We start from the raw sequence: 23,900 nt of genomic DNA on the forward strand, positions 1-23,900 counted from the left end.
TGTGCTAAACCAGTTAATGGAGACGCGGACTCGAGCAGCGCCTCAGGGTGTGGCCGCCATTTTGTGGTGGGCGGGGCGGATGATGGCGCGGAGCCGAACTGCGCGGGGAGATGTGCTCCGCGTTCACGGAGGGGCCGAGGCGGAGCCTGGGCAGGAGGTGGATATCCCGGGCAGCACATCCCGCCCCTTCCCGGCTGTTCAGAGGTGGGACCCAGGGTAGGGAGTGGGTGTCGCGGGTGGCTCCTCCCGGCTCTGGCTGTGTAGAGGTGGGCCTTGTGCAGGGTGGGCGCCTCGGGTCACTCGTCTCGCCTCGGGTGTGCAAAGGTGGGGTCTGTCACTGACAGTGAGGGGTTGGAGCTGCGTGTGAGGGCTGAGATGCCCGAGGAGGCTGCTGCGTTCATCAGCTTCCTTCCTTTCCTGGGCGTTCAGTTTCCCTGGCTCACTTCTCATGAGCAGAGCCGCAAAGCCTTTTTTACTGATGGGCAGGCTTCCCCGTGTGGTAAGATGTGGAATTTGGGTATTCTCAGAACCCATAGGTCTGGGTGATGGAAGCTCATTTTCTTGTGGTGTTACAAGAAAAGGTGATGCCCGTCACTGCTCTAAAGATGGGGCAAATGATTGAGGGCAGAGTGTGTGCTTGGTGTCCTATGATTAAAACTGGGGACTATTACACAAATACATGAAAACACAGAGATGATTCAGAATGATTTCCAAACCCACCAAGGGAGTCTTCAGCTTGCTTGCAGATCAATTTTAAGGACACTGATTTTAATTCTGCCCTCTTGATTTATCTTAGAGAAGCAGAAAGGTTTTTTATCCCATTGGATAGGCCCACCCAGAGCCCAGACGTGGAATTACCCCTTTGTAAGGAGTGATCTTACTTCCCAACCCAGGTATGGTAACAGTTATATAGCTGAATGATGAGAGGGCTTACCTTGGTGAGTGTAGCAGCCTAAGTCCTACATCAGGCTGCATCTCTCTAAACCTGCAGTATCTGGGTATTTTTATAAAATAGTGCTACTTCCTACCAGTGATCTTTGTACTTTCATGACATAAACATGAACATCAGGACACACGTTTCCACTGTGAGTCTGATGAAACACTGGCACAGGTTGCCTAGGGAGGCTGTGGAGTCACCATCCTTTGAAATATTCAAAAGCCAGGCACGGTCCTGGGCAACCAGCTCAAGGAGGCCCTGCTTGTGGCCTCTGGAAGTCCCTGCCACCCTCAGCAATTCTGTGGTTCTGTGAAATAACCAGAGGTCAAAACCACCAACTCCTAACGTACAGTTGAGCTTTCCTTATGGGCAGGCACAGGAAGGAGTCTTTAGTGTCTCACTTCAGAAAAATTCCTGTGTTTTATAGTGAACTATATGGTTCTTTATAAAGCTGTTCCCTAACCTGTATCTTGGTTAGGAACTCTCCAGTGACTGGGAAGACTGGGCAGGAATCATGTCCCGAGTATGAGAAAATTAAATCTGTGTTTTCAGTGTCTTCACTGCTGCAGACATGGAGCTGCTGTAGAACACATGGCACTGCTTAGTGCTACAGTCCTAAGAGTTATCACTTCCACTACTTTTTTTGTAGAGATGATCTGGAGGTGATGGCTCCTTCCAGATACAGTGCTTCAAAGATGAATGCTAGAATCTATTTCTGGATCATGGTCAGGCGTATAGATACTGAGCTGTTAAAAGCTCTAGTCAAGACCGAGGCATTTCTGAGTAGGTGCAGAAGGAGAATTTCACATGCCTGAAGCCTTAAGACCAAGCATGCTGCTGACACATTCAGGTGTTCTCAAAGTTAGCACAGCAGAGGGGAGTTGCACTTTTGACTGTTGATGCCTAAATTGTATTGAAACTTCAATTTTGATACCCAACTCCTCATTTAGAGCTTTCCTGAAGTAGTACTTCTACTGCAAGAGTTCACTGGGAGGGCCTTGTGCCAGATTTCTTTTCTTTTGCACTTGATGTAGGGAACTGTGATTTCAAACAAGACACCTTCAAGTAGAGGGAAGCTACATTAATCCATTCATTCTGAGAAGGTTTAAAGCTCTTGTTGGCCAAAAGGGGAGCTTAAAAGGTGTTTGGGGGTCATCTTGTTTCCCTGCTGCCTAATGAAACATGGTGTATGTGCTAATACAGCTCTAATATATGTGTAGCCTATTTTTGTATCAGTGTATTCCTTAAGGAATAAACCTAATAAACCACAATTCAGAAGAACAAGCAAGATGCTACTGACAAAAAATTAAGACAGATTTTTTCCATTAGAAGCTGAAGTTTTATTACAGGATAACAGTACATAAAGCACATCTAAAATCGATGTGTTCAATGCACTTAATAAAGGTAATGTAATATTAAAGGTACAGTTTCTAAGTACAATATAACAACATTCATATTAGAATGAAAATTGGAGTATTTAAAAGACAACATTAAATCTCTTATTTTTACAGTCATATTTACAAAATGAATCAAAATACTTTTTTTGGGACCGAGTAAAATAACAAACTTGAATATAAGTAGGCTATTGTAAGAGTGAGTTGGAAAGGTCCATGGAAGGGAAAAGTGAAGTGACTGGGTAAAGATCATTAGCAAAGGTTTAGTACAATACCACTTTAGTCTTCCTCTTGATGGCTTACATTTTATTGTGGCTAGAAAAGGAATTTATACATACTGTACACATAACAGACAGCACATATTTACATGTACAGTATAATTGCATTAAACTTGTGTGTATTTACAGAAATTTGAGCATATCACTCAACGAGGTTTTTAAGTCTGTGTGCTTAATCTTCAATCCGATGTATATTTGTAATCAGCATTTATTATGGTGTTGGTACGTTGAACATTTAGTAAAGAGGGAGGATAAATGTTAACCAAATGGTTTTGCATAAATATATCAAACTATTAAAACAATAGGGAGAATGCGTTCCTGGCATTACTTATAGGTTGGTAAGTACAAATTTAAGAGTGAGTCCTTTTCTCTTTGAAAATATCAAAAGGTGACTTAAATCAAGAAGGGAAAACAAAATTGTCATGGCTTATATTTAAGTAAGATGGTAGCTTCAAGAGGTTTTTATAATTGTCCTGATAGTGTTTGCAGTTAAACATTCCACTTATGAAAATATACCCATGGTGCAGTAAAGTTTGTTTTTGTTTTTAGGTCAACAGTATGTTTGCTGTTTAAAAAAAATTATTTATATATATATATTCCTTGGATTGAGGGTATAAAAGCAGTGCATGGAAGCCAAGAACCATGGCTTTAAAATTCACTACCTTCTATTATCAAAAAGTGCAGTAAACAGAAACATTGTTATTAATAAATTGCTCAAAAATCTTTGCTAAAGATCTTATAAATTCAGTAATATTACAGAAAAGTTCTAATAAATATTTAAAAGGTTAATTACCTCTTTAGTTAGATATTTGATATCCATCAGTTTTTAAGAATGAACATGAAAACAATATCTAGAATGAAAGGAACAGGGGATAGGAATACTTTGAAGGGTATATGACTACGTAAATTAAGGTATACATGAAAAAATAAAAACAAAACCCCCATACCTGACAAAACATTGCAAATTCCACTTCTTAATGAACTTCAGTTGCTACTGGCTGTCCTTGGATATGTATTCATGGTGTATAAAGCATATCCAGGGACTGAATGTAGCCATCCATCATGGCAGATTTACAGAACATTCCTATTTACAGTAACTGGAGTTAAGTGTGTAGGCATGGCCCAGTAACATCCGCAGTCTGAGTGTGTACAGATCCTATTTAAAGTGAGGAGGGAGGAAGGCACCCAGCAGAATAACATCTATAAATTTCTGATGCAACAACAGGATAGAATTCTCCCAACAAGCCAAATAACTACCTCCCTTTCAGACAGACAGCATATTGTAATTATTTTATACTGACAGAATAGATGTTTTTCTTATTTTTGATACAATACAGGCAAACTGTTTTAGTAACCAAAAGGATAACAAGCTGGACAGAACATTTTTAATAACGTTAATAATTAATAATGTTAATAATGTAGAAAAAAATTCTACATTTGATATCAAGTATCTGTACCGGTGAAGTAATTTTCTCCTTATTAAATATACTATAGAATAATTTATATAATGACACTATGCATTTAAAGAGAAAACCATGTCCCAAATCTTGTACTCTGATACAGGTACTTGTTGGGCATACGTTGGTGTATATATATATATATACACAAATATATATATTTATATATAGTTATACTCAGTGAAATTAACAAGACCCAAAGGTGGTATTGTCTAGGAATAAAAGGGGTTTGTTTGTTTTTGTTCACAAAAGTAACTTATCTAGCACCACACATCAGAAAAACACAAAAATAGCACACTCTAGTTCTAAACAGCTATGTCTAAAATAGATTATATAGTAAAACAGATATTATACAGCATAATGTGGTATTTGATAAACAGATAAATATTTGCACTGTGTAGGCTGTTTATAGTATAATTTTATCTATACAGAATGAAAGCAAAAAGTTAACTGTATAGAGGTGAGCAGAACAACATTAAATATTATGACTCCAAAGCAGAGACAAAGTTAGAGTTGAAAGAATAGAGCAAGATAAAATGTTTACAGGCCATTACAAGTCCTTAAATTAGTAGTAAAATAAGGAATCGGTTGCTCAAGTTTAAGAAAGCAGTAAACAAGAGATTGCATTTACATGCAGATGTCTAAAACTTGTATTTCTTTTAAATCTATGCACAAAAAGTCATTTGTTTTTATTGCTTGACATTCAGTTATGGCTAGAATATTTTTAACCTTTTTTTTGTACTTTGGAAACAATATTGTTAAAGGTGCCATAAAAATGGACAACATTGAAAACAGTTTGCAAATAAACCACCTAACACTGCAGTTCTTAATACATTTTAAAAAGCCTTGTCTGGGGTTTGTCATATGTTAAATATATTTAATCTGGGAAAATACACTGTAGCTTGAAGCCTCCCATTGGCCCAAACATCCAATACAAAAACACATCTCCAGAAAAGGAGCAGGCAGACAATACAGTTACATATAAAGAAGCAGCCAGTTAATGTCCTAATACTTCAAATATTGACCACTGTTCTGTAACTTGTTTCTAAATCAATGTAGAAATGAGGAACATTTTGGATTTAGAAAGGTGTACAGTACGTATGCCTTTTTGTGAAATAAAATTCACTGTATTGCTTATGAATTCTCTGCATTAGATATAGATAGCATTACAGTTTGCAAGTTCCTGTAAAGTTTGTGCATCTACATTAAGACTTTGTAGGGTAATTCAGGGTAGTGTTTCTCAAACCGAAAGTCACAACTGGTTGTTTGAACGCTGCCCAAGTGTTTAGATTATTATCGAAACACCCTGCCAGGCACACCCAGCTCGGTTCTTTGTGAAGTGCAGCTCCTGCAGCGCGGAGCACGTGCTTGTGCTGGCTACAGGAGCGCGCTGGGCAGGGAACTCGGGAGCTGCAGCTCAGCCCCACGGCCTGGAGGAGTTGCAAGAGCCGGCTGGGGGCTGCACTTGGATTTGCAGTGGCCGGAGAGTTCCCAAGTACCTGCAGCAGCTTGGTTCCTTCAGTTAGGAAATGCTGCCAATAATTCCAGCTGATTCACACTCCCTGCCCCAGGAAACGTAAGTTAATTCCAACACAGAGAGCCCTGTGCAGAATTATAGCCCACAGATATTGTGCTTTCAGAAACCTTGAGAAACACTAACATAAGAACATGAGTATACGTAGGACATGTGAACACTGAAAACATGCAGATGTTAACAAATAGTGTGATGTCACACATCAAGTTGAACAACTTGATTGTGAAGTTCAGCTTGAAGAAGTAATAAGATTATGAGGGAAGACATACAAGTGAATATTGTGGCAGAAGAAGTGAGCCTATGAGTATTGATCTGAAGCCTTTATCATGTTTTGTTTCTTATTTGGATAGCCTACTTATTGCTATAAAGTTATTGCTATATTCTACCAATGATAAAGGCAAAAAAAAAAAAAAGACAAACAGCAACATTACATATGGAAAAGGTAGAATACAGCTTCTGTTTTGATGTTAAAATTCTATTTAGTACCTGAATAAAGTTCCAAAGATAGACTGTATATTATGTTACGTATTTTTCCCCTCAAGTCCAGTGACTTAGCATTATGTAGCAAGCCATTATCACAGTACTAGAATTAAAGCACACACTGCAAGAATTTTTAAATAAAAACTAATTTATATTTTAAAACTTTACTTTTTGTTGTTGTATTTGGTATTTGTATGCATTTGCCCTCATTTCCACCAAATGATTTACTGAAAGGAATATTTAAACAAAAAGAAAGTAAGAGGCTAATGTTCAAATATATTAATGGATGAAACTTTAAAAGTAATAAATATTAGTATTATTAATTAAAAAGTAATTCTAATAGTTATATTTCTCCAGCTAAGGAAAATAAAGATGTTCTGTGCAATCTGAATCAGCTAGCACAGGTAGAATTTCATACAATGAATAATCAAGAGAAAATTGCTTATTATTTTTGGATATTGTATAGTAAGTGCTGTTTCTGACATTTATATTAATAGGTTTATCTACATTGGGAATGTCTAGGGAAAAAATACATGTTGTTTGCACAGCTTACACTGTGTGACCTGTTTTGTTCATCAAGTACAGACTGGGGACTATGTCTATGCCGATCCAAAAAAAGATATTGTAATGCTTGGATCATCCCACTACATAGTTAAAACATCTTATAGATTGTCCATTCCAAGAGTATGTTTAATTGATGTGCAAGTGTGTAAAGAATAGGGCCCACTGTGAATCAGCAGTAGGAATTTTCTTCTGCTGAAGATGCCAGAACACCAAGAGATCATACTTGCTAAGCACTCGTCTGCCTTGGAAAGCCATTCCTAGCTAAACTCGACTGTCAGCCTGTGAAACCCTAAGTACTAGTAAATAGTTTCCCTATTTATTAAACAATCTAAAGTAACCAACTGGAAGCTGTATACCCCGTGAAAAAATCGTCAAAGATACTGGAAAACTGGGGCTTTCTACAAGCAGACAGATTTGACGGAGAAATTAAATTCACTCTCTTCCCAACGTAACCAAAGTCTTGACGCCTTGCTCATTTTGCTTGTAGTTGTTTATTTGCTTTTCTACTTGCATTTTCAAAAGAATGTGAAACCATAAAACAAAGCTAATTGGGATATGCTTCCAGCATCCTATAGTTTGGCACTGGGAGACTTCCTAAACATTGGTGGATTTTGGTGCCATTGTAAGATCACTTGGAATTGCTGTATTTGATGTACTAGATAGGAAAATGTCTTCAGCCTCAGTGCTTCTTTTCAGTCTGGTTTTGGCTTTACCATGAAACATCTGCAACAACAGACAACATTTGAAGTGTTGTTCTTGTATTCCTGCAGATCTGTGTTCCTTTCTGTGTGACTTCACTGCTGAAACCCAATCATGACCTTTTCATTCTTACTGTATTCTCATAAGCTGATTCATTTTCTTTGACAATAATTTAAATACTAAAAGCTGTTTTCTATTGCAGAACACTGAATTTCATCTGGAAAAGTAGTCCTATCATTATAAAAATGTCCAGAGGGTACTGAAATTAATTTCAATCATTTATTTAGTGGGTCAGCATTTATTTTCTAAAATATAATTGTAAAATCTTTGCACTGTTTGGAGTACTTCTGTTTCGAGCAAAATACCGACCAAAAAGCAGCTCTACTACAAAAGTGAGCAAGAGAATGAGGCACACATAGAGCATTGAGTTAAAAAAAAATCCAGTTCTCTTGTGCCTGGGGGCAGGGGGAAGGGAAGAAATACTAGCATATTTTTTAAAAAGTAATTTGTTCCACCAGCAGTGCTGGCCACCCTGTTGAAGAGTTTTAGAAGATCCCTGAGCACATTAGTTTCTGACTCATAACCCCAGCTCCAAAATGATAGGGCTTCTCTTGTTGATAACGAGATGGATTGTCATTCACAGTTAAGTCAATCATAAGGTGCTTATCTATTTACCCTTTTTTTCACCAATCAGCACAAAGAACTGTCAGAAAATAACTTTTATTTTTGTTTTTTAAATAATAAAAGGGCACAAAATTTAAACAATCAATGTTTTGTGACAGTGGTTTAGGATTATTATCTGGCTGCCCCTCGACAACAGACAAGTGATTCAATCGACATTCCTTAGCAAAAAAAAAAAAAAAAAGAAAAAAAAAAAGAAAAAAAGGAAAGAAAAGAAAAAAGGCAAAAAAAAGAAAAATCCTGTACAAATATGTATTTTTCCCTGAGGGATCAAGGTTACACCCGCAAGTGCTCTATGTACATATTGCACTGTAGAGGAATGAAGAACATGTGCAAAAAAAGCAACAATGATTGAAGCTTACTAATCAAACCTTTTAATCATGACTGCTATGTCATCTTGCATTTTGGAATGTCGGAACACAGCTATTCCTTTAATCTAAAATGTTAAAAAAAAAAAAACCAAAACAAAACAAAAAAGAAAGAAAAAGAAAAACACACCTCTACTATGGCACATTCAATGAAATAAAAAGTTTTCCAAAGACAAATAGACAAATTCCATCAAGAAAATAATACAAAGTTCGTTCATTTGTGGTTTTTTTTTTTGTTTTTTAGAAAAATTACATTACTTTCTTTCATTGTTTCACATTACAAAATCTTTTTTTTTAATGTTTACACAAATCACATTTTATTGCAGGAATATTTCAAGTGCCATCAAACATTTATAGAAGGGTTAAAAAAATAGAAGTCTCTCTAAAGTGGTCCAGACAAGGCTTTGTATAGAATAAATCTTTTTTTCCACCTTCTATTTTTGACTTAAGTATTTTGAATACATTTTCTTTATTCCATTGACACTTAACAGCCTAGAAGCAGCCGCTCACACGTCCCACGCATACACTCATGTGCGCACACAATGGACTCTCTCACACACACACAGGTGCACATACACAGATATCTTGGTATCCATACTAAGATAGATAAGCTAATAAAGAACAACCAAACTTAAAAACAGCCTCCCTTTTTACCTAATTCCATACGTCAAACAATGCGGGAGGTGATGACATACATTAGGGTGGTTCAGATGACAGTATAAGTCTAGTAGCTCTTCCTAGAAATCCAGAAAACATCTCCAGGGATAGATAGAACTCCCAAGGAAAATATCTTTGCAGACTCTAAGGACCAGGTCATCAAAACTTAAAATATTATGTTCAGCTATCCTAGTGTTTTTATTTGTAGTGAACTGGGCACATTATGAAAATATTCATGTGAATATCCATTGACCTCCAGTGTTTTTTAACTGGTTGATCATCTGATACCAGGCCACAGTCCCACGTGTTTTGCAGAGGGAATTTCCTCTGCTGCGCTGGGTTCTCACATGGCCACCTCTGACCGGCCACTCCAGTGTTATTCTGAGTCCCCTTGCATAAAAACCTTCTTGGCAACAGATGTCTTATCAGTACATCTGCTGTGTTGTATCCCTTTTTTCCCCCTCTCCATGAAGAGCAACCCAGAAATTATACTCTATTGCCAAGTGGCTGTTAACTGTGATCAGGAAAGCTAAGTTACTTGGGATATGTATGCTCAGCTTGATTTAACAAGGTCCCAGTACACATGAGCTCCCACAAACAAAAATGATAGTATTTTCTGGCCTGGAAGATCATTTTCAGCTAAGGCCCTACTTGAAACCTTTTTATCGTTATGTATTTTATTAGTAAATGCTCCAAGACTTGTATTGTCAATGATTTATGAATGTAAATATGCTAAACAGATTCCATACAAAATCACTGGCACCTAGATGCCTGGTAAAGTACTAATATTCATCATAAAAAGGTAAGAACAGGATGTGACTGAAAACTAATCCCCAAATATTTTGCCTGGTAGTCTACATTGTCAGAAGTAGGAGTTGTATCTCGCTCTCTAAAAAAAGTACAGGTCTTACTTCGTTATTCATTAGTTGACACTGAGATTAAGTTTAGTTGATCTTTACAGGACTAGCACCTAAGGCTGGTCACATTCAGAAAACATTTGTTAGTTAAAAGGGGTGCTTCAAAAATAGGAACACACATTAGAATGCAAGTACCATATCATGCCAGTTACTCCAATAAAGTAAACAATGATCCTAGGAAAAGCGTTTCAGTGGGAGTGGAGAGAGCATGTGCTGGGCTGTGAGCCACCTCTTCAGGAGCAGGCAGGATGGAGCAGGAAAAAGACAGCTCTATGGACTTCATCCAAAAGCCCTCTCTTGCCTCCATCCCAGTGCTCACAGAGCTGCAGGTGTTCCCCTCCCACACTCCAGAGCACACTGCTCTGAGGAAGAACCGTGATGCTCTCCTCTCGGCCTCCTTTCAAACCCTAGAGATGAATGATAGCTGTAACCTTCCCTGATGCGCTAGACTGGAACGGTTTTAGTAAGTGTCACAGATAAATGTCTCAATTTGACCCCAAAGGAAACATGTTCAAATCATAGAATAAACCTGTATTTTGCTAATAAGAACCCACTGATTCTCCTTTTAAAATACTTAGGTTTCAGTGTGCTTCTATTCGCTTGTTACTTCTCAACAACTATAACCTATATGAGATTGTTTACCCTTGGAAATTAAAGCAGTAGGGCACATTCTGTCTCATTCCTTTTCCTTTTCTGAAGTTCCCAGCTTTTTCTTAGGTACTTCATCAGAAACTGCATTTGCGTTGGCCTACAGGGCATCCAGTTATGCATCTTCATCTCATCCAAACCCAATTACACACCTCTGGCTCAAACAGCTACAGTTTTAATTTGCAATGTCGTTTATGTGAATCTGCTTCCTTCAGAACTACATTTACTGCCAGCTTTGCTCAGAGACAGAATCCTTCCTGATGGGAATGGTAATTATTAACACTGCAAGATTCAGCTTATTGGTTGGTTATGCAATCAATACAGGAATCAGAATCACAGAATGCAGATTTCTGATATTAATGATTTCCAGGCTTGTACCGAGTACAAACCAATGCTTTCTAGCAAAAGTGTGCCTTTCCTTCCTTAGTCTGTCCCCATCTGATCAACTTTAAAGTGCGTCTTTTTAAATAAGGAGAGAACAGACTTCTCTGTTCAGCTCCCTGAAACTGAACTGCTGGATGCTGAAGAACAGGGGTCAGTGTGTCTCAAACTCACTGAAATCAAAGACAAACCTATAGATTTTGACAGGCTACAGCTTGGCATTTGAAGACATTGTTTACGATATGGAGTACAAAAGTATGTAATATCATGTATAAAAACTACTTTTCTGCAGACATGTCATACACACATACTTTTACTGTAGATACAGACTTGAATATTGGATTTATGGTGGGCAGAAATACACTATTTAATAGCCTGATTTTCAAAGATGTTGTGTTACTCATTTGTAAATGATCTCTAATTAATTAGTTTAACTCTGACAGTGGAAACTCAGAACCTTTGAAAATAAGGCTTTTGACTTTGAAGCATCCAGGTTTGAAAGATTTGAAAATAAAAGTACCTTTGAATTTAACTTCTGAAAGGATTATTTTAATGTAGAAAATTGTCATTATTTTCAACTCTTTAAAAAAATCTGTAACCATTTCAGGATATGACCAGCCTCTCTTTAAAAGTAACATGGAAAACAGCAGCATAAATACCTCCCAATGTACCAGTACCTGCCAAACCTTTTTCAGTTAAACTTGAATTTCTGGTGCACATGCAACACAACAATGAACACGCTAGCATTTAATTTAAAGAAAAAGGTGCAAAATGAAAGTGCCTTATCAATTCAACAAGAAAAGCTATACCAGTAACTACATTTTATATTAATTAAAACAATATATAAACAATATCTCTTTTGCTATATATAGTCTTCATGCCCATTTACCCTGTAATATATTATAATGCTATTGTTGCTATTGCTATGGACCCTTTTCATGCCATTCTGTCTACTGGCAAACAGTGGTAGGTGAAAAAAAATCGTCCTTCATGAAACAATGAGCAAGTTGTGCAAACTGATGCTGAAATCTCTGCAACGCACACCAGTCGCTGATTACTAGGTGGACTCTGTTCTGACCAACAAATTGATTGTTCTGTCAAAAGTCTGGGCAGTGAACTACAGGAGAAAACAACCTTCTGACATTAGTACCCTCAGTCTGTGTAAACAGAGGTCAAGGATTGAGAAGTTGAGACAGAAAAAGGGTCCATATTTGTAGGCATAATGGAAATCATATGCATGAGAAAAACAAGTTCAACTTTGTTTCATTGTTTCCCATCCTTCGCCTGACCCCGACCGCCAAGAGATGTGCAGTGTGTTGGCTCCCTAGGTCTGTGCAGGGCCATATAAAGTGTCTTGGTTTTCTTTCTTTTTTTTTTTTTTCCTTTTTTTTCCTTTCTTTTGTTTTAATGTTTGTACTTCAGACATTCTAGAAGTGCTTAGGTGATACGTTTACCCATCAATTTGCATTGCTGGCTCAAACTCTGAAGTGAACAACTCCTTGTAAAGTGGAGGAAAATGAAGTCGCACAATGTCTGGGTATATTGCTTTAAATGCCATAAGCTTTTCTGTATGTCGTCCACACAGTGCTCTTAAAGTAGACACTTTGCATATTAACTGTAAAAAAATGAACACAAGTCATATGGTCGTACATGGAACCAGGCCTCCCACTCTTGCTGTAAGGATTAAAGCTCTCCCAAACCAAATTATTTACCTTAACAAGGACATTTCAGATGCACAGTCACGGATATTTGCTAAAGCTATTATAGTAATGGACTCACAGCTATTTGTGAAATAATCTTTTTTAAGTTATTAGGAAAACGTGGCATTAGGTTTCCTTGCTGGATTGATAAACAAGTATTTCAGGGCTGGATCTTCATTCATTAAATTATCCTCTTGGAAGAAGGCAATCCCAATTGCTTTTAAACCCACTGTGACTATTATGGAAGGAACTGGCAATGCAGTAGATTAGACTTATTTACCTCAAGCCAAATAAGGTGAAAAATATGTACTTCAAAAACATCATGAGGGTACTCCCTGAAGTTACTGAGCAAAGTATTTGTGTCAAAGCCTATGGAAGACTCTTTCTTCCAACAAAGGTATCCAAAGTATGCACTAAGAGAAGAATGACATGAGCTAGGGTTTGAAATTAAGAAAATCTGCAGACCCCAGGCTGGACCATCCTGCTTCTATTGTAACTAACTCTGGTGTGAAATGAAGCATAAGCTTTCTGCCTGTGCAGCGGTGTAAAAGGAACTATCTCTGCAAGGTAAAAGTGAAGTGCCTCTCTTTCCCCAGTTCTTCAGATTTACTTCTTGTAACATCACACCACTTTCCCATTTCTGAGAAATTACAAGAAGATACTTCAGATTAGTATAACAGTAGGTAGTGCCTCTTTTTCCTAGGCATCAGTATTTGGAAGAACTGAGAAAAAGGCTGTGTGGGGAAGTCCTCATGGAAGACTGAAAAAAAGTTTTGTTTGTGTCTCGCATGTCTTAAAAACTTAATTGGCAGACAGGCAGAGATTCCACGAGGATTAAGGCATGCATGTTGTAGCACTGAAGTAGTATTATTCTGTGTGAATAGGAGTGTTGTGTAGGAGAACTACAATAAAAACCTTCATCACTTTTCATGAAGTTCCACATAAAAATAATCCCTTTCAGACCATTATCAACCTAGAATCAGACCATTATCCCTAGAACATCATCATTTCACCTCTTCTAGGTTTAAGTAAATAGTCTCAGCTGAGCAGCTCAATTTTGAACAAAGAATTTTGGGTTTATAAATAAATTAACTGTGTATGAGCTTTTACCCCAGAATCTGGGCAATGTTCAGATGAAGCCACTCTTTCACAGTCCTGTGACATGGCATAGGATGATTCTTACCTTTGTTAGAATTCCATCTTCTCGGTGGTTCTTCTGTAGGACGTGCTGAAGTGCTAGCTGGATCTTCTGTTGGAGTTTTTCAATTTTTACTTTCTCCTGAAGCCATGAGCGATCTGAATATAAATGGAGTTAAAACATCTAGTAATGCACATATGGATCACAGCGCACCAGGAAGTACTGTTACAGATGCATTTTTCCTGTTTGCAATCTTCCTTCCACTTGTTATATACTTTCATATAGAAAATGGGTTTCAAAATTAATAGGTTTTGAAATACATTTATCACATGCATTTAAAGTTATTTTTATAAAGCCCTTATTTAGGAGACTACAACGTATGTGACTAAGATCTATTATTTATTTCCTAAAAAAAATTCTGTAAAATGCAGGGTGTTTACAAAATGAGGCTGGCAACTTTTTACTGGGAAATGAATAGATCATATAATGAACAAGTAGTTGGAGAGGATCTTCTTGCTGAGATCTTACAGAATTTAGAGAAAACCAGCAGAACTTACAGAACTTAGAGTGACTTACAGAAAAATCAGATGCAAAGATTCAGCTGTTAAAAAAAAGCAGCTAAACTTCCTGGCAGAAAAGTAGTATTAGCTGCTACGTTCTCTGTGTGACAGAACTGTAGGGTTCTGTGGCTTGCTAAGACAAAGGGCTAACACACTTCCTGTCTGGCCAACAGCATGAGAACATATTTGTGATAGACTCAATAAATCCACCATTGCTAATAGACTTTTCCATCACTACTCCTGAGTCTACTGTGCTGCAGTCTGAACTCACAGTGTGCTTCCTCGGGTGTCAGGCCAGGCACAAACTCACCTTCTGCCCCAGTATCTTGTTCTTCCTCACCTAAGAAGCCTTCCCAGGACCTGGAGCACCCTGTGCACATCAACCTGTCATTATTAATTTAGCTGCAGGCATGGCAGACCCAGCCTGACTCTTGGGATGACTTGGATGTTTGGCATCATAATTCTCAGTGTGCCCAGTCACACAGTGGGAACAGATACCTAAATTACTTGCGTGTCTTTGTACCACACTAAAATGGCAATGCTGGAGGTTTTCTCTTGTGCTGCAGCTGCAAGCTCCCACACATGGAAAGCTGACTATGGGAGTTCAGTAACTGCCTGTCTCACCAGGATTTGGCCCACAGGTCTCACTCAAATGTATTTAAGTCTTTGCACAGAAGCTGAGTTCTCAACAAGGTGAAAATGTGGAGAACAAGGGCTCAGATTAGGATTTCCAATTTAACAAATTGGTTCCTAAATTCAAATGTGTTTATTAAAATAAAAATTTTGGTGAGGAGACACTAAAAAAGATGGTGACATTGCCACAATGTCCAATAATCTTAACGTTATCGTTAAAAAGACCTCAAAATAGAAACAACCTCTACCAAATAAACCTAGAGGAAACCATCTCTTACCTGCAGACATTAAAACAAACGCAGAAAACAAAGCGATCTCATCTTCTGTCAGGTGCATAGAACATAAACTTTTTCCAAATTCAAACACAAAGCTAATGAAGTCTTCACAACCTGCCAAAAAAAAAAGTACAGCTTTTGTTAACATTGTTTAAAACTACTTCAGAGCGACAGAGTTGTTGATTTATTCTGATGGAGATGAGAAATAGCTATAAAACGATTCATAGGTGAATGGTCTCCTTAAGGACTGTGAAGTGATGGCAGTGAGATCTCACTCATCCTTGAGGGTATTACTCCACTCCCACAAGTCCCCAGCTCCCACATCTTGGCAGCCAAGATTCTGAAGGTTTTGCACACTGTATCTTTTCTACATTGGGTTCTTGTGGGGTAAATATGGATAAATCTCAAGCCATTTATTTTCAAGCTCAAAATTGGTTTATCTTTGTTTCTGTTCTAAATAGAATTTTGTCACATCAGTGTGGACTGAAGGCTCAAAGAGTAGACTTAAGTTCTGATTTTAAGATTATTGAGCACACAGAATGGGGGAGAGAGGCACACAAGGCACATGCAGGAGGCAAAAGGAGAAGCCAAGGTCTGACTGAACACGGTTCATGCAGAAGAGGAACTGTCTCCTTCCGTCCATTCTCTTGCTCACACAGGTGTTATTCAGGTTACTGCTGCTGTCACACATGCAGGTACACAGTCTTTAAAGTGAGCCCTGCTCTGAAGAGGATCACAACCTGAGAGAAGAGGGTTTTCCTCAGCCTCCCCAGCCTGACCTTGTGGATACAGCTGGTAACAGATCCAAGTTATATTTCCCTAGAACCCAGACTTGTTTGCACTCTGACCTTGTACCTTGAGGTGTTTTAGAAAGGCAGAGAATACTTCAGTAATTGTCCAGCTTTTTCCACTGATGTATTTTCACTGCCCTCCAAAATGGTTTACAGCCCAAACCCAGTGAATACCTCCTTTTAAAATCAGCAAAAATACATGGGAAAAAATTTCAAAATTGTATGTAGTTCAATTAAAAAAATTATTTACAGTATTTTACCTGCAAATAACTGGACTTAGCACATTTAAAAACACCATTAACATCTTCAGAGCAATAACGCATATGTCACTATACATAAGTATATCCAAAGTAAGCTTAAAATCTGCTGCCTTTTCCAACAGGATATATGAAGTGTTACATCAGATATGAAATCTTGGCTTCTCAACAGGTGAGTCCAAACTGCTCTACCCTAATCAAAATGCTGAACTTCAGCACCAACAGTCCTTTACTACAGAGAGTTAAGCACTTTTACCTCCTGAAATCAACTTGGCCTCAAACAGAGCCAGCATGACAGCTTATGAAACAGTAGTTTGAGCTCCAGAACTCTTTTATTTGAATACTATAGACTAATTTTTCAAAGCAGCTGTATTCCCTTGCTTTTCCACCTTATTATTTTTATTCTGGTTTGGGTTTTTTTGTTTTCTTTGGTTTTGTTTTGTTTTTCTAAGACACAACACTTGACATTTCCTTACCTAAGGACTTGAAAACCTCTGGGCTAGCATACTTGCCATCAAAGTAGACTGTGTTGTTCTGGGAGTCAAAGGCACGGCACATTCTGATGAACACAACCTCTAAAGACCCTAAAACAGAAACAACGTATGTTTGACTATGGAAGGAGAGACTTCAGTTGCAAAGAGCAAGTGAGGATTTAAAAATAATGCTCTGCATTCATTATCAATTGAGTAGAGTAGTAAGTTGCTGTGGTGTAACACAGCATAGTTTGGTTTGCTGGTAGAATTAAAAGAATTCCCATAAACCCTTTTACAAGTTTTTGCTAAAGCAACTTAGTTAATGCTAATAAACTCTAGTAATGTTTTTAGAGTAACGAAGTCTCCGAAGCCAAAGCAGCTCATTTAAATTTATGTTCACAAAGCCTTAACAACTTGGTTCAGTATTTGCAACCTGCATTACTTCTACAATATCTTGCAAAAATATTGTAGAAAAAAAAATCTGGATTTTTACCTTGAAATATTCACTATTAGCAATTAAAAAAAAAAAAAATCCAACTTTTACATCTTAACACACTCATTACTCCCTTTGTCAATAATGAAAATTTAATAGGTAGACCTGAACTCCTTCTCCCCAGAATAACTAAGATGGTATTACTTCAAAGACAGACAATTTGCAAGGTTTTCCCTTATTTAATTTTAAATGAGCATTGTACTACATATGAATATATGCGTATGCAACCACTGTATGTAACACCTTCCTTAGGCAAAACTAATAGAAGCAGACCTTAAAACTGACCCACATACCTGCTTTTAAAAGCACAATTTGATCATTTTGACACAGTTCCATAAAGCCATCAATGCGTTTGGCAAATTCCACTACATACTGTATAGCTTCTGTTATTTTGACTGCGCATAACTGCCACATTACCTCCCTTTGCTGTTTGAGAGAGAAGAGAAATTCAAAGATTACTAACCAAGCTTTGGAAACCTCATTGTCAGAAAGTAAAACTGAGCTAAAAAAACACCAAACAAGAAAGTGGAGTAAATTTTCTCCAACACTCCTGGCTACAGTCTGCTTAAAAGACAAGGGGAATTGACCTCAAAGCCAGAGCCTCATGTGGATAAGTGACAATGCAACCATGGAAGACTTCTTCAGCCATATCAGAAGAGATCCAGGTTGGAGTATTTCTATTTCATAGGCCAAAAATGTCAAAATGTAATGATTCTGGTCATTTCAGTGGGCATTTTATTCACTGCATGAAAATAAAATGCCAATTTACACCAGCAAGGCATGATCATATTTTTCTTATCAGCTTCTCTATTTTGTACTGAATGTAAATTATCAACCTAGCTCATCTTCAGAAGGATACATGTAAAGATGTTCATATGTGAAAATCACCTTATAACAACATAAAGAAGGCATGCAAGTAGTGCGTTTTTCCAATGTTGATAATAATGCAGAATGAAATCACCTAAAGTAGAAAAAATTATATTCCTAAAGGTTAAATATTCTTCTGTGGAAATGAAAAATATGTTGAAAAAACAGTGTGCTTCAGCAGTGCTTCTCAAGGCCATTTTCCAAAAGTAGCCAATTTGTAGTAGCTTGTGGATGGAAGGCATGTTGGAAATAACATTGATTAGATCTTACAATACCCTGGTGGCATGGCAGCACTGTGCTGCTACTCCACAGGTAAAACCCAAACGCTGAGGGACAGCTGGAGCATGAATCAGCGTTAGTGAACCCCAAAGGCTGGAAATCTGATGGAGCTCTGTTTATAAACTCAAAACAAAACACAGCATGTAACATCACAAAACTTGGTGGCTTTGGCTTTTGTTGTTGTTGATCCAGGAGATTACAAATTAAGAGAAGAAAATAACATGCCAATTAGGATTGAAAAAAATCCCTATTGTTTCCTATCCTTCTTTATCAGAGACAAATTTTAGGAGAATGGCTTTGCCTTTTCCTATACCTGTAAAAATGACAAATGCAAAGGATATCCTGACCATCTTGCTGTTTTTGATTCTGGAGCATTTTTTTTTTTAAACACACAGATATACATTCTTGATAGTAAAGAGAAAGCGGTGAAAAAGTGAATTTTGCAGTGTGTTATGGAAATACCATGCTTTAAAGAAACCATGCCATAGCTTGGCATGCTTTATACCTTGTTCTGATAGTTCTCAATTTCTTCCTGCAGAAAAGTTTGCCATGTTATCTGCTGTAACTCCTCTCTCAAGTACTGGCAAGTTTCCATGTGTGACTTGGAAATATTCTGTGCAAGATGTTCTAAAAGAAAGAGCAGAAAGCGACACACATTAAAAATGCAAAGCTATACCTTCAGACACGAGAAAAGCTCATATATTTCAGATGCAACAGGGGGAGGGGAGAGGGTGAGCTGAGAGAGAAAACTGCTTTAATTTGAGTCCCCTTGGAACTGGCTTTGGGAATGCACAGCCATTTAACGCCCGGCCGGAGGACGCGGCCGTGCCCGGAGCCGCCAGCAGAGGGCGCGCTGCGCTCGCGCAGCGCTGCGCGCCGGCGACCCAAAGTTCGGGAATAGAGGCAAAGCGGGACAAGGGGGGCACGGAAACCTCAGCGGCACATCCGTCACTGGACACCCGGGCTCGGACATACACCATGGAGTACGGGCGCAGGAAACTGTGGGAAGAAGCGGGGTGATGGACCCCTGAGTGAGGGCACTCAAGTGTCCATGGACACGGCCGCGCTGAACGCAGGACGCTGTCAGGGACTGGGGACAAAATGGCACTGCCAGCCAGGCAGAGCTGCCAGTGCCAAGGCTTTCCAAAAGAGAATACAGTTACCACCTATCTAGCTCTCTCTCAAGCAGGACTCTTGTCCTATGAGGCTTTCTTGGGAGGGAAAAGTGTCTTTTTTTTTTTTTTTTTTTTCTACTCTCATACGATTAAAAAAAATCAGGAAAATGCATCTATTAGAGAATCAGATGATTACGATAATACACTAAAAAAATCACTAACACTAAGGGTTTTTTCCTTCAGCTTTAGAGCTGTCACCTAGTTTACTGCACATGATTTCAAATTTCCATACAATGTTTTAATTCCAAATAAAATTAATTTCTGCTGCTATACTTGATTAAAAGACCCATAAAGCAGATTTACATTTAGTAGTAAAACTTGGTTCCATAAACCTTTAAGACCACTTTCAAAAGCCTGAATAGAATTTAGATACCCACGTTCCACTTTATCTTTCCTGCCCTGACCATTCAGGTGGGCCAGTTCTCCTATTTTAGCACAGGGCAAGTAGAGGCCTGGGGACTTATCTCACACAACTCTGCTTGTTAGGCCACTGAAAATGAAGGCTCAGACCAAACAGGAATGGTGGTCACTACAACATGGTATTCTGAGGGACTGCATTACTGGGTCTTCTGCAAAATTGGCTTTGTTTGGTAATGATAAAACCCAGCTCTTCACAAACTGAACTGCTGGACCAATCAGTCTGTTTAGATTCACGCTTAATGCATTGGTAATCTGATGTAAGGTATCACCTGAAAAGTCTTTAACATACAGCTGATGTAAAATCAGATTGTATGTGCTACCTGAGCAATCAGTAAGGTAAAACACAAGGTAATTTATACTTTGTCACCATAGCTTTTAATGCATTTCAGAGCAATTGGGTTTTTTCACAAGTGTGTACTTAGAACACTTGTTCTTGGTAGCAGCAGCATGATCCCTGTGCCCTTGCAGGATACAGGAGGCGAAATATTCCCATGTTATTCACAAACCTCCGCCTCACTTCAGGACTGTATTTCAGCACACACCTAAATACTTTCATTGAACAGCCACACCTTTCTAAATTGAAACCTTCGTCTGGCAGACAAACATTCTTCAAACATTGCTCAGTAATGTCAATGCTGGGCACCCAAATCATGCTGTGCAGGGTTTAAACGAAGCACTATGTAAATAAAGGTAAGCAGCAAGACAAAGTTAGTTTTGGCCAGTGTTTCGAACTCAACACCCAGCCTACAAAGGAAAACCCCTTTTTTTTCCTGTGGGTTTAATGTCAATCTTTTTAATACCTTCCATGAGAAAATTAGCAATCATTCCACTGAGACAAAGCTGGTAGCACTGCCTTTGCCCTGACTTTTTCTTCTGATTTTTACCTATCTGAAATTATTTGAACTGAAGCCAGACACAATATTTTGGCTATCAGGACAAATTATATTGCAAAGAACAGCATTCTGCAACATAAGGACATTAAAAAGTAAGCTTCTTGTGACTTCCTTTCTGCAAAATTTCTCAAAAGAACATAAAATAAACCACACAAAATTTTTATTTGGAATACCTAATTTTTCAAACTATTTTTAGGTTTACTTAATAAAATAATTAGAAAAAATGTTGCTTTAGGAAGCAAAATCAGTTCTAAATTCCTGGCTGCTTACATAAGTAATGGAATCATGAAACCACTTCTTTAATGTCCTGTTCCACTTTGTTTATAACCAGTTCACACAGCACACTAACACCAGTCTCAGCTGTTGACAAGTCATACTTGTGGAATTCAGCCCTAGTGTAATCATTAAGGGAAGAGTTTAAAGTAAAATGTGCTAATTAATGTGGTTGTTATAAGGCTCTTAGAGAAATGATAAAAACTTGCTACATTCAAAAATGTCCTTCAGTATCTGCGGCCAGATCCTCTTCAACCAGCAACAAGAACTGTCCTCAGATTAACCCAGTGCTTTTCCCAGGTAAAGAGCAGAAGAAAATCAGTCTTACCACTTTTTGTTGGGAATGACAGTACTGAGATAATGAAAAAGGAGATAAATTGTTAAAAATAATCTGCAAATAAAGAAATGCCCTGTCTGTTTACTCAGCACTAAAAATTAGCTTCTTAATCAGTGTTCCAAGGGTTCTATTACAAGGACTGAAAGCAAAAGCAACACTGGCAGAGCTGATCAACTACAGGCTCATGGGAGCTTTAGTCCAGAGCAGTAAGGAGTTCCCCGTGTGCCCCAAGATCAGGGTATTTACTGTGCACTTCACACAAGAATGCCCATACATGCCCACAGCTCTACTGAAGCAGCATTCTTGCTATCACCTGGCTACATGTGTCACTTTAATCCAAAGGGTACTGTTAAGACAATTACAATGGAAGCTTTTCTCTCTCATTACCTAATTCTGCCATGGACACAGTTGGAGAGGTCTCCCCATTTGTAAAAGAACAATAAGGGAAGAAGCCCGATGCTGGTGTGTAGTCACATATTGGTTCTGGTTTGATTCCATTAATATCAAGACCCGACTGATCTGGAGAAGGCTGTATGTCTAAGTAGAAGCTGCTAACTGCAGAGTCTGCTTTGCTACCTTCAGGGGTATGCCCATCAATGTAATTACTGAGGTCATCGTGTAGCTCTGTTAACCCATTGGTGGTGATATTGTATGTTGGTGTGAGTGGTTCTGCCTCTCCTGGCTGCTGCTGGTGATCCCGCTGCTGCTGCTGCATTCGGTGTTTCTGCACCTCGGCGTACAGGCTGTCCCTCTGCTTTTTTGACATTCGACCAAACTTTACAGCTGAAATACAGACACACGACAGATTACATTTCTGCACATCCACCACCGCCTTTTAATTGTTTTGAGTCTTTAAACTCTACATGGAAGGACACAGCCCAAACCCCAAATGTGCAGGATGGGCAGACCTAAGAACCACTTCTCAGTTATAGGTACACAGCTGCAGCACCTGCTCTTTAAAAGACTGTCTTGACATGCCACTGAAATGGACCATTAGAAGTCACTGGTTTAGCTCAATTCATTAACTTTCCACTTCTGTACTGAAAAGATTTTCTCTTGTATGTCTGTTAAGGTTGCTGACAGATGCATCTCTTCAGCATTCAGACCCTACTTAGAAAAGTAGAAGCTGAACTAGAACACACTGGCCTGAGACAACTGTCCAGTTCCAACCAGCTGAACATGCACACTGCAGAGTGAACCTAGAGTGTGGTGCCAACATGTTGGGTCCATCTCAATGTATCAATAGCAGGCTTTACTGATATTGAGACTAAAGCACGTGGGAAGAACCATCAAACCTGCTTTCAGTGCCACTGTGACAAGCAAAAATGTTTAGTAGATTAATAACTGTTAAGCCTACATGTGTGTGCACACAAGTGCATGTGTGTATCTCCACAACATTACTATGACTTTGAGGAGTATTAGCTGTAAGCCAGCAGCAACTGGTTTGCAGCATCCAGGGAATTCCCAAGGACGCAGCATGTGATTTCAAGGACCTGTATCAGCTGTAAAAGCCTCATCCTTTAGGAAAGGCAACTACTGCCTTCTGCTTTTCTCTACAGGAAAGCAAACACTTTGGAGGAATTAAGTCATAAAATGATTAACTGTTTCAGGTTTTTAGTCTGATGACCAACAAAAAAAATAGAGACAATGTAATTCAAGAAGTAAATGTAATCTGGAAACAATCTCCTTGATCGGGCCTCATGTACCTAGAGTAATGTGTATGTATTTGTAAAACACACAGCGCTGCTGTCACTGTGGCAGGGGAAAAGACTGAGTCAGATCTTCAAATGGGTAAGTGGTGGCAGCTCCATTCCATCTGTGGGGGAGGCGTGCAAGTCTCAGCTGCAAAGCCAGTTCTGACTGAATTACATAAGCAGCCGTTTGGCAGAGGCGGGCTTTCGTCACTACTCGAGCTGCAATTTTGAGCTTAATATTAACAGCACTGGAACATCTTTTCTTCAGAATTCTATCTTTGAAAAAACACTGCGTTATTTTTCTCTTTCCATTTTTTCCATTATTCATTATACACATATTTAACTGCTGTCGATACTGTGATGCAGTTCTGATCTGTACCCATGCACCAGGCAGTGCTACTTGCAACTACAGGTCACTTAAATGGAAATGAACACATAGAGGAAGTATTAACATGAGACCAAAAAACTGCATCTTCAAGAAATGACCAGAGACAAAGCTCTTAATTGGGAACTATAATAGATAAGTAGGAAAAAAGATAAATCCAAGAACTTTGTACATGCCCTGATTTATATATATTTATGTGAATATATAGCAACATCTAAAAACATATAACATAGAAAAATATATAGCAACATCTAAAACTCAC

The 23,900-nt window shown here is 38.5% G+C and overlaps 1 protein-coding gene and 1 long non-coding RNA gene across 43 annotated transcripts in view; one reads left to right on the forward strand and one right to left on the reverse strand.

The window, feature by feature from the left end:
- Positions 1-33: 33 nt before the first annotated feature.
- On the forward strand, positions 34-19,086 carry LOC138116707 (uncharacterized). The gene is made up of 3 exons (XR_011154310.1): positions 34-204; positions 16,475-16,521; positions 19,000-19,086. It is a non-coding gene; the product is annotated as an uncharacterized lncRNA (long non-coding RNA).
- RORA (RAR related orphan receptor A) overlaps positions 8,048-23,900 on the reverse strand; it is a 480,592-nt gene continuing 464,739 nt past the window's right edge. For 41 of the 42 annotated variants that reach the window (XM_069026282.1, XM_069026290.1, XM_069026284.1 and 38 more), the window contains 7 exons: positions 21,947-22,342; positions 18,967-19,088; positions 17,609-17,741; positions 16,826-16,933; positions 15,305-15,415; positions 13,879-13,991; positions 8,048-12,610 (listed from right to left, as the gene is read on the reverse strand). In XM_069026282.1, the coding sequence (XP_068882383.1) occupies positions 12,446-12,610; positions 13,879-13,991; positions 15,305-15,415; positions 16,826-16,933; positions 17,609-17,741; positions 18,967-19,088; positions 21,947-22,342 (1,148 nt within the window). In that variant the 3' untranslated portion in view covers positions 8,048-12,445. The remainder of the gene's footprint in view (positions 12,611-13,878; positions 13,992-15,304; positions 15,416-16,825; positions 16,934-17,608; positions 17,742-18,966; positions 19,089-21,946; positions 22,343-23,900) is intronic. The other variant, XM_069026312.1, reaches the window with a different exon arrangement.

The sequence above is a fragment of the Aphelocoma coerulescens genome, chromosome 10 (genome assembly GCF_041296385.1).
Source record: "Aphelocoma coerulescens isolate FSJ_1873_10779 chromosome 10, UR_Acoe_1.0, whole genome shotgun sequence".
In the NCBI taxonomy this organism is placed as follows: Eukaryota; Metazoa; Chordata; class Aves; order Passeriformes; family Corvidae; genus Aphelocoma; species Aphelocoma coerulescens.